Genomic DNA, 12,493 nt, shown 5'->3' with positions numbered 1-12,493 from the left:
ATGTGACAGTAGCAGTAATATCAGATGAATTTCTTAAAAGCTCTTGGTGCAGTTTTGAGATAAAGATGGCATACACATCAAATGTACCGCTTATTCCTCTTTATTTGAACAAATGTAATCCGGATAATCTTAGTGGTATACTTAAATTATTATATAACACCCGTGTACGATTACTTTGGCCAGACAGAAAAGATCTTGGAAGTCATGATCTTATGAAAGAAGAAGAGAAGATCATAGATATCTTGTGTAAAAATGTGATGGCTTATGTGACTCAAAAACAACAGAATATGAATAACAGTGCTAATGATATAATTTAAAATAGTTCAAGTGTTGACATTCAAATGTCAAGTAATAATGATTGTTAATGTTATGCCTCATTGCATGTGTAGTATGTGCCTTTATGTCTCTTCAGTTTGTGCGTATTTGTACTGAATGATCTAATGTGCTATTGTATTTGCATACACTGTCTGTTATTAACATGAAATATCATTAAGATGTCGGTCGTTTTCGGTTTGACTCGATATGGATATGTATTGCGCTTTTATGCCTTTAGGAAAATATTTACCTTTAAAAATAATAACATTTATTATTAAATGTTTTTGTTTAGAGATCTACCAGTTATTCAAAGTTATATTTCAGTATTTTAAACTGTAATTTGATATGTTTCACCTTTAACTTGTTTTAGTCCGCTTCCATATTCAAATCGAATACCGGCGCAAAACATTGACACTATTTTGGTTTTGTTTAAGCTAACATGTGAACGGGTGTTGGTATGAAAATTATGAGGAAAAATACAACATATCTGAGTGTTTGAAAAACAGAAAACAAACTTACTCGATTAAATCGAGCTTTAAACACGGCTTTAATCAAATTTAATTATTCTTGATTGCAGTGACATTTGACTATAATTCACTCATTTATTGTACATTTATTCATTATACGTATGTATGCTTCTATGCACAACGTGTTTGAATTAATTACAATATGTATGATTATAATGAACATAATAATGAAAAATTAGAAATATGTCATTGACATGCACTACGAGACCTTTGACCTATTTCTTTAAATGAGATAACAAGCAGATATGTCGATTTTTAGTACATAATGAATGCACTCTTTTGGACATAAAGAGGGCTACAGATGGTTAGAAATTATAAGTTAAACATGGTTTAATAATAATACGATAATAAATTTGTATTAACGAGTTCTACAGAACCATTCTCTTTTCCTCTTTTCTGCAATTCGAGCAAGGCTATGATTATGTATAAACGTACTTACCTATCAATCAGCACTAGCCCAAATCATGGGCCGGGAAGGCCAAACAGAGTATTTCTAATTTGGGCCTACCTTATGTTTCCTTCCTTGATATTACATGCTAATGACATGCGATAAAGACAACATATATTTACCTGACTATGGTGAATCAGCATACACACGTTATCCTTTTATAAAAAACAACAATCTTAATTACACAAATATAGACAAACACCACTCACAGAGCACATTCGCGTCAAAATAGTTATCAACAAATGATGAATAAACGCCTTTGACCGGTCAGTTAAACGCGAGATCACTGGAAAACAAGTTTACCGGGTGTTTGATTTATTTTAACGTATAACTTCACAGCTGTCCAAACGATAATAAAATTTACAGCACAACATGCAAACTATAATCCTCATCCGTGCCAGCATTAACTTTAAAACAATGATGAATAAAGTAAAACTTACATAACAAGAGCCGTCACAGAGACAGCGCGCTCGACTGTTCCGCAGTTTTTAAGGTAATGAATGGCAAAGTTTGAGTGAAACATGAATGAATAACTGTAAAATAAGATTAAATGCAAAACCTTCACCAAAATTTCTTAGTCAAAAAAGGGGCAAAATTTGCATTTTAGGCAAGAGTTATCAAATTTGATTGTTGTGTGCTTAAATGCAAAACCCTTAATTTCTATGTCAAAAACTAAAGGGCAATAATATGCGTTTTATGCACGATAGAGTTATCTAACTTGATTAATTAAGTAGGTTGGATAGTTGTTTACTCATGTAAAATTTGAATTCAATACATATATCATTTGCTGAGATATTTACTTAAATGTTGTTAAATGCAAAACCTTAACCAAAAGGTGTTTAATAAGAAAGGGTCATAAAAAGCAATACATGTACATGCAAAATAGAGTTATTTTGCTTATTACCGCAGGTGGATTGTTGAGTTGTATAAAGCACCAATGCAATTCATCAATTAGATGCTGAGATATTAACCTTTGAGTGCTTATCCGAAATATTATACAAAAGCAAACCATAAACCAGAATTTCGAATGATAAAAGGCAATGTGTTCTTTTGCATTATATCCAGGATATAGTTATTTAACTGGATTGATTTTGTGAGTTAGATAGTTGAGAACACATGTAATAATAAAAGTTTAAAGTTTCAATGCGAAACATTATGTATTTGCTGAGATAGTGACCTAAATGTGGTTACATGCAAAACCCTAACCAAAATTTAGAAATCGAATTATAAGGTCCATAATTTGCATATTATGCAAAACAGAGCTACCGAAATTGGTTACTTAAGTAGGTTCATTGTATAAATACTCAATGAAAACAGGCGAGTAGATGCTGAGATATTAACCTTTGTGTGCTTTCATGCAAACTCTTTACCAGTATTTCTCAGTCGAATAATAAAGGCCCATTAATTGCATTATATTCAGATTAGTATCATTAATAAAGTAGGCTGCATAGTAGGGAATTCATATCTAAAATTGCAATGCAATTCCTGATACATTTGCTGACCTAATGACCTGAAGGTGCTTACATGCAAACCCTTAACCAAGGTGTAACGCCGACGAATAGGCGAGCTAAAAACTGATGAATTAATATGAAGTACTCAACGACTGGATATAGACATTAGCTGCAAACGAATAAATAAAGGCGGAGCAACAGTGCCAACTTTTAAAGGGTTCGGGACAAACATCTGAAATAACTCGAATAAGTAAATTCAAGCTTTAAAGGGACTGTACACCAGATTGGCACCAAAAAAAGTTTTTTTTCTGTAACGAATCTCAGGACAATTATCTAATAGAATGTGCTACGCTTTGATATCATAATTGTAAAAAAAAGTACCAAAATGTAAAACTAATTGTGTTGGAGATCGGGTTCGAACCCATGTCGCCAAAATTGCGGTCCAGCAACGTATCCACTGAGCTACCACGGCTAACTCTAATTGGGTGACATAATTAAGCTATACACCTACCTCGGTAATATCACGTGATAACACCGACTAGCCAATCACGTATAATGAATGAATTCTACCTGGTAGACATACCCAGTAATCTTTTTTAATGGAAAAAACGAAATAACTGCTAAACTTAAATAAATTGTAAACTATGTGGTACTTCAGTTAGTAAGTTTCAATGCATTGTACACATAGATGCCAAGTTTATGTCAGTTTTGACAATTTTCTTCTTTTTTTCGCTATTTTATCATACGGAGTACAGTCCCTTTAAAGCTTTGTCTTTCTTTAAGTCTTATAATGATGCATCATTTCACAAACGAGGAAAAAACTAAAATGAAACGCCAAATGTCACAAAATACTCCTATCCTAGTTTAAGGACACCAAGTTTGGTGATATGTGTTTGTATAGTAAGCTGAATTTACAGAGCGGACACTGTAAAAAACAACTCTTACCATTGCAAGGGCCATAACTCTGGAGTGACTGGGGGACATTGCATTTTATCGAACCTGGCCAAGACATTTTACCCTTTTACTTTCTGACCAAATTTATGTATGATTTGGAAAAGGATTAGAAAATGATTTATCGGACAAGACTGATTTTAGGTAAGATTTAAGGGAGATAACTCTCGTGTGACTCAAGCAATTTAGCTTGTTGTTGAACTTATCCGAAATATTAGGCCCCTGCCTATTCTGACCACATTTGGTGATGAGTGTACAAATGCTTCTAAAATAAATGAACGGACAAGACTAATTTAAGACAATTTTGATAATACTCGTAAAGGGCGTTTCCTCTCGAATGAATAAAACAATATCACTGGTTATCGAAATTGTTCGAAAGATTATGTTCATAGTCCTTAGTGACGTAAGCGATGTAGCGGGTTATCGAACTTATACGAGATATTACTTACATACACATTTGGTGATGATTAAAGGCTTCAACAGTAATTGATCGAACAAGACCGATTTCAGGTACTTTCTATAATTAAAGAGTGACACAAGCACATTTTGACCAAAGTCGGATCCGACCAATTTTAGGTAATTTCTGTAATTAAAGGGCGACTAAAGCGATATGGCTGGTTATTGCACTTGTCCAAGAGTTTATGCCAATATATGTTTTGATCAAATCTAATGATGATTGGACGAAGGCTTCTAAAGTTATTGAGCGGACAACATACTGGACGCCGCACGCCCGTATGCCGCAGGTTTAGCTATAAAGCTGTCACATTTAAATAACGGTCGTATAAAAAGATAAAAAAAATGATGTCCGATATTCTTCGAGATATCAAAACAAAATTAATCGAACCTTTACTTACAGTCCTTTATATATGAGACGGCATAGGCTGGCATCCGTTAGTGTCATGAAAACGGATCTCATACGACTGCTTAAATAAGATAAAGTTATAAGATAAGAATAAGTTAAATATTCATAAATTCATAACACAAACTTACATAACTAAGCTTTCAGTCCTTTGATTTTATGAAAATTTGCAGATTCATGTTATCTTTAAATCAGTCTTTGGCTGGCTGGAATGTTCCAGCATATGACGTCATTTTCTTCAAATATTTTACATAGATAAACTTTTGGAAGAAAATGTTGGCTAATATATGTCGCTTTTATTTTTAATAATGTTTTCTTTGTTTGTTCCCAGTTTTAGTACAATGATGCTTTCTTTTATGAAACTCTATGATCACACAGTTTATTTTCCAAGGCAGAGTGTGTGTGATGCTCATAGTTTTAAACAATGACTGCATCGTATCTTTAAAAGTTTTTTTTTTATTTGTATTCCTCCGTCTGTAGATAAAGTTCATTGAAGTATTTGGGGTTTACGTTTTAGTTAATTATGTTTTGTTTTATTATTGAGTGTCCTCAAGTTAATGCATACTTTGGTATGATTTACCTTTTATCTTTGTTCAGGGTTTTGGGATAAGAGTGAGGTTTGTGCACGTAAATTTGTTTAAACCTCCAGTGAATTTACATTTTACTAATCGTTCTAAGGCGGCACCTTACACTCCTTGATAAACACCCCTAGTGTTGTTGCGGAGTTTTGTGCTCTTGTTCCATATTTCTGGTTTGTGATTGTTGTTGTGTTCTATCTTTGGCGTTTACCCAGTGCCATTAAACGGGATTAATATTTCCAAGTCATTTGGTTCATGATTTCTAAAAAGATATGCCAGAAAGTACTTGCGAAAAGGGTTCGTAACGTTATTCCAACACTACTGTTTTCAAACATGTATGTCAGTTTATGTTTGTTGTAAGTTTATTATAATAAATAACATATCTAAATTTGAACACATGTAGAGACTTATGGGGGCTCTATATCTATGTATGTAAACTTGGAAACGACAAGGTACATTTTATGTATAGTTTTCTCGCTTAAGAACACACAATTGTTAAAACGCTTTATTTTAAACAATGTTAGTAAAGTCTTGAAATAGAGAGCACGAAAACACTTAAATTAAGCGCTCAATACTTAGAAGATATGTTATATAAAATCATATTGATATTAATTTGAAGTATGTGAATCTAAGAACGGATGTTAATACAAAACAGAAAGCTTACTATTGGTAGAGAGCTTAGTATTGGTAGAGGGTGAACGTGGCATATTGGTAAGGTTGTTTGCCTTTCATATAGTAGTTGGTTTCGATCCGCACCAGGGACATGCTCATGGCATAACAAAATGGACAGCAGTACTGGATAGCAAGCAAAGAAACAAATTTGCGCATGACTGTATTATTTTTACTATCAACTTTCTTTACAATAGAGCTTAAACAGATTTATATATTAGCTAAAACCTAATAGTTGTGCACCATTGATACCTTTGCAAAACATACAGAATCATGAGTATCCCCTTATTTAGAAAGGACGAGTATTTCTCGGTATAATGAGAACAGTTAGAATCATGGGATCGTCGGATGTTAAATAACGAATAATATGTGTACAAAAATGGCAACAAAAGAAGATTAAGCAAATGGTATTATCGTCTGACCCTAGCCACTGTTCAAAGCATTAAATGACTTTAGTCTAAAATAAATATCGGATCTTTCTTTAATTATGGTTTGCGCCTAGCAGGTACGTTTAAAGTTGGAAATGGCAGTTTAACTTAAATCACATCAATTTCGCTTGACAACAATTAAGCCTTCCGTTCAGTAAAATATATAATTTAGTGCATCAATATCCCACTACCATCAAGCGCACCTTTATTTTATTTAAGAAGGCTAAATTATTGTTTTTGCTTGCATTGCATTGTATAAATGGCATGTTTGATGGCTTGGTGCCCAGCTATTCGCACAATTGATTATTTATAAACGCGAGATGAATATATTCAAATCCACTGGGTATTCACTATATGTTCATGTAAACTATTTTTACAATTGCATAACTAACAGACAACCGAAAAAATAAGTAAGGATTAAGTTTCAGACCGTGATACAATAATCAAGTCGAGTTGCTCTTTCAAGGGATATTAAGTAAAAGGGCTTACTATAAACATGTTGTTGAAAACCGTCTTTATTTCTTTCATTGAGATTGTATCTGTGTTTTCGTTGCCGTGTATACAAGACGGAAGGAATTTATCAGGATGTGTTTGTGAAAACTTTACATCTATTATTTGCTCTTGGAATTCATCCGTTAGTATGTATATTGCCGATATACGTTTGAATGGTATACACTCTCTTGCTATTAACGCCAATGGGATGTCTGTTCTCCCAGGTCTAATAAAACTTGATAAGGTTCATCAAGAACTTCTCGTATTGGATATTATGCACAGTTCAGGAGACGTCAAAATCACATATTCGTTCCTGGCACTTTTTCCGAACCTGAGACAAATACGTCTTCACCACTGTGACATTGTTGGTATTGAAGATGCCACGTTTAGAACACTTGGATGTCCTTGATGTTTCTGGAAACACTTATCTTAAATTTCAAAATTTATCTGGATCTTTGAGAAACCTGAGCGCTCTTGCCCTGAAAGTGTTAAACATAAGCGGTATTCATACGGCAAGAGGTTTTGGAGGAGCTGTTATTGAACCTCCATTCATATATTACTTGAGCAATACAAAACTCGAAATACTTGATATCAGTTGGATATATGCAAGACACATACAGGATGATTTCGGAGCTCTGTCAAGCCTTAAGGTAATGAATATGTCTGGCACAGATATTCTCGGAGATTGGGCTTGTTTAATCACGTTTCTGAAGTTGAAATCATTGTCGTTTTTTGTTATTGACAACTGGCCTTCTATAAGTCAAGGATATGAAAGCATAAGTTGGACACCGATTTCGCACCATATTCTGAGAAGGACAAACCAATGTTCACTTTTTCCTATCTACAATTCAAGCACTGGATGCATTATTACACAGCCTTCTTTTAGAACTATTCATGTTCGAAATACATATCTTGACAGGTTGTTTTGGGACTTCAATTCAAATACATGCACTCAAAATAATAATTTTGTAAATTTCATATTATCTGGATCCAAGACGTCACGACAGATTCAAGGATTTCGTGGGTTTCATTCACTACGATACTTTGATCTAGCATATCTGAGATCCGACTATGACGGAGTACCAATAGTGGCGAATGCTTTTCAAGACATGCCGTCTCTGGAAATTCTAATCATTCCAGGGGCTAAGTTACATCTTATGTCCAATGAAGAGTTAAAGAAACTGGTGCTCAACAATCCACGACTCAGAATTCTAGATATAGCCGACAACGGGTTTATTAACTTACCGGGCGAAATGTTTAAAATGAATGCCAATTTAGAGATATTGAATATATCAAGTAACAAAATACATGAAATAGATTTAGATTTGTCATATAGTACAGAACTTCGTGTTATTGACCTCAGGAACAACCTAGTAATGGAAACTATAAGTGATGCGTTTTTAAAAAGCGTTGCCAAGATCACCGAAATGACACATCTTGATATCATACTGAGTGGTAATAATTTGAAATGTGACTGCAATCTTCTGCAACTTGTATCAATATTCAATGTTTCTACTTCTGCTGAATGTAATCTCAACAGTGAAAATCACTTAATTGACACCAATAAAAATGATTCGCTTTCTTCACTTTTAAAGGAAGCGTGTAAGTCGGAACAAAAACTCGATTTACTTATTATCATCGGTGGAAGTAGTTTGTTTGTGTTGATATCAGGTTTGATTGCTGTGTGTTGTTTTATTCAATTCTGCAGAAGACGTAAGCTGCAAAACCCTGGTGACTGGATAATAACATTAGCTGAAAACACGCCAAAACGAGACCATGTTCCAACATTCATTGTTTTCTTAGCCTATTGTTCTCATAACAGCTCTTTTGTAATGAATACTCTGTACCCAAGATTAAACAAAAAACTGATGACTTTGCTTAATCAACACGATAAAGAAAAACTTATAATTGCTTACGACAAAAAATTTTTAGCAGGAGAGGCAATTGATGTACTTATTCACCAGGCCATTGAAAACAGTTATGTGACGGTAGCCGTTATATCAGACGAATTCCTTAAAAGCTCTTGGTGCAGTTTCGAGGTGAAAATGGCATACACGTCAAATGTACCGCTTATTCCTCTTTATTTGAACAAATGTAATCCGGATAATCTTAGTGGTATATTTAAATTATTATATAACACCCGTGTACGATTGCTTTGGCCAGACAGTAAAGATCTTGGACGACATGATCTTACCAAACAAGAAGAGAAGGTCATAGATGTTTTGTGTAACAATGTGATTGCGTATGTGACTCAAACTAAACAACAAGATATAAATAACGGTAATAATGACATAAATGAAGAAATTGAAACACAAATGTAAAATAAATATGATTATTTATATTATGCCTGATTGAGTGAAATCCTTAGTATATGTGTTTGAATGGTGCTTCATAATACCATTAGCCGTACAATTAAACACCAAACTAGAGGGGAAAACTATGAATTCGGAATAGCAATGGGCGCATATGGATTCATTTATTGTTTTCATAAAACAATTCATAAAAGGTTATCACATAGGTTATTCCATTTTAAATAAATTGGAATAAACCTGAAAATCATGAAGTCTAACATTATAACTATAGATAGTCAGTGATATAACCCTGCATGCGTAGTATGTGTTTATTTGTCTCCAACTACATGTGTTTATTTGTTTTGTCTGACTGAATGTCCTTTTGTGCTATCTTCATTGCATGCACTGTCTGTGCTAAGCATGGACTTTTTTAAGAGTTTTTTTTTACTGTATATGTATAACAACCCATTCAGGAGCCTGCTCTTGTGTTTCCATAAGTTACTATTTTTTAGTATATGCTCTATATAGAAGAGCTTTTTCATAATAGTTGCAATGTTTATTTAGTTTAATGTTATTTGTTGAATATGTGTCGTAATAGATAAATAAATTAATAGTTTTTTATATTTCCCGAAAGACTTACAAAAAATCGTTAAACCTCTGCATTGATCATATATTTTTCCGTTTACTTTTCATAACGGAATAAATGATTTTAGTATGCCTCTCATATCCAAAAATGAAACAAACAAAAAAGGAAAAAACAAACAATTAAAATGAAAATTCTTTAATTTAAATTCAGTTGAAAACATGTCAAAGGTCAAAGAGAGCATTTTATGGAATTTGCTAACTTTCATTTTTAAAAGGTATCTTTAGAACGCAGACCTGCTTCAAATTATTCATAATAACAAGTAATATTGATTCATTTAGGCAAACAAAATCAGATAAACCCATGTGATGTCGTTTATATTCCATGTATACAAAAAAGTAGGATAAACCCATGAGATGTACATGTAGTTATTTTTCCATCCCAAATTGAGCAAATGCAGTATTTCCTCAAACAAGCCTAGAATTGTAAAACGGATAATACATAGTACAGATACATATACCATATTTTTAAATTTACGGGTATTTACGTGATAGACTATAAGTATCTTCCATAGCTGAGAGTGTAAGATAGGTTCATCCCGATCAGTGCGTAAGGGTGTTTTGCGAAAACGAGGTTTACCGAGTTTCCGCCAAACACCCTGCGCGAGGGTCGGGATGAACCTATCTTACACGAGCGGCTATGGTAGATGCTTTTTCTCCCACCTCAGTTAAACAAAATTAAGTAAACATGTATTTTTTGCTGGAACTCTTTTGTGCATAGTAAAAATAATTGCGCATGGATACGCGATAATTCGTGGTTTTCATGGATATGCGCACAGCGATTCAGATGATGTTATTAGTCAATTCGGTCTTTAAATAGTTCTAAGGAGAGTGAAGCATTAATTTTTGAAAAGTCCGTAAAAACTGTGTTATGGTGACATTTGAAGCAAGAAATAATTAATTAGCGTTCTAAATATTGCCACAATAAAATGTTTCTATGATGCTACAGACGACAGTTTTTAACAAGGAAGATTACAATATGGTTACCATTAAAAAGGAGTTCCATACGGCATTGCATTTTATCTTCGCCCGTGGGCAAGATAAGAATTTCTAGCATAGCTAAATTATTAGATCTACTTATCTGAGGTGGGAGAAAATCGTAGTAAATTTCGATTTGAAAAAAAATATGCAAAAACTAGAAAAATGTACTACAAATAAGCAATGTGATACATCAGTAAGTAAAATTTAATGCGCGTACATATTGATATCAATTTCATTTTCGTTTTTGACAATTTTCTGGTGACTTGTCCATTTTGTATATGAGGCGGCATCGACTGGCATTGGTTATTGTCATGAAAACGGTTTTAAGGATACGACTATATCCCAAAGAAAAAACGTCCGCGGACGAAAACGGTCATCTAGGTCGAAAACAACTATCGAAAAAAAGTAATTGAATCAAAATTTCAACATTGAGATATTCTTTTCGCGCTCATTATTATTGGATTTATAGTGGTATTACTTGAGTGTACGGATTTTTTAATGGACATGTCTGGAATTACCAATGTGTCCATCTGTGCGAAATAAGTATTTGATTCTGTAAGTAAAGAAAGAAGAAAACAAGAAAACTCATTTTATTTTGTCTAAGTTCAAATTTATTAGTGTAAAACATTCTGATTTGTTCCCAGTCCATGTCATACCTTATTGTGTAAAAAGCGTACCGTGGCAATGGATCCGGATTGTGAGACAGAGAATTTATCGGATTTGGGAGAAAATAATCAGCTTGAGGGTAATGAGACCTTTGACGTTTCTCAACATGCGACTTTTGACAAGATTTCACTTGACCAGCAGTCATGAGATCAAAGGTTATGACTTGTGAAGAGTTATTCCGCCAGAAAAGTGATTTAGACCGAATGCGCTTAATGTACTTTGATAATATTAAGGAAACACAAAGCGATTTTCCGTTTGGTCCTAATGCAGAATTGAAGAGACGCATATTATCCCGGTCGGGCAAAGCCCTTGTTGTGCGTTTAGCACAAGACATACATACCATCATTGAGGTAACCGAAGGCGGAGACTGCAATATCTTGATGTCATTGATAAGCACTGCAAAGTCGGCGCATCGTCCGTCTGTCTACGCCAGTTATAAGCAACAACGGATTTCCTCATCGACATCGGACAATTATGTACGTTTTATTGAGTTTAATCTTTAAAAGACACCGTTACTTCCCTGAAAGATAATGTACCTTTGATGTTACAGTTTCAGCTTGCGAGTGCAACCCTTAAACATGATAATCTGAAGTATTCAAAGGACGAAGGAAGCAAACAGAGATGTACGATTGGTAGTAAAGGTAGTGACGCATTGCGTGATCTAACTTACTCTTTAATGAGCAAAATGACTGGAGGATATAATTAGACATAAAGAAGTGTTTCTTGACACACAAGAATTTGTTTCTATTTCTTAAATACACGAAGAGTCATGATACCGCTCGAGAACGTCCAGACCTTGACATTGAAGATACGCGATACGAAAACGCATCAAGTGGCAAAATGGCTTATCTGGATGTGAATTCCTTGATACTTCTCATGAGGAAGTTTCTAATGTAGGTTCCGTTAGTGGGAAAGAGAGGTCATCCGGAAAAAAGTGCGACATGATCAATACTTATATTCAACCCCTCACTACATCAAACGCACCCCGGCTGCGTAGTGGGATGTGTGACAGGCGTTTTGTATATCATGGACACTAACTATTTGCGTCACTGACTTTGGCCAAGGACGTGACCGGCAACCAGTATACCATGGATGCTTATCATACACCTAAAGGCCTCAGACGGAGGGTGTTATTAACGATCAGTGTAGCGTGTGTGCTTGCTTTAAACGGCTACGATAAAGAGAACTTGATCGA

The 12,493-nt window shown here is 34.3% G+C and overlaps 1 protein-coding gene across 1 annotated transcript; it reads left to right on the top strand.

Moving 5' to 3' along the window:
* The first annotated feature begins 7,347 nt into the window (after window positions 1-7,347).
* LOC128225075 (toll-like receptor 6) lies at window positions 7,348-9,525 on the top strand. Its single transcript, XM_052935093.1, has 2 exons — window positions 7,348-7,368; window positions 7,714-9,525. The coding sequence occupies exon 2, from the start codon at window positions 7,828-7,830 to the stop codon at window positions 9,037-9,039; it is 1,212 nt and encodes a 403-aa protein (XP_052791053.1). The 5' UTR covers window positions 7,348-7,368; window positions 7,714-7,827; the 3' UTR covers window positions 9,040-9,525.
* Window positions 9,526-12,493: the final 2,968 nt, after the last annotated feature.

This window comes from Mya arenaria, chromosome 2 (assembly GCF_026914265.1).
Source record: "Mya arenaria isolate MELC-2E11 chromosome 2, ASM2691426v1".
Classification (NCBI taxonomy): Eukaryota; Metazoa; Mollusca; class Bivalvia; order Myida; family Myidae; genus Mya; species Mya arenaria.
This window is presented reverse-complemented; position numbering and strand designations above follow the sequence as displayed.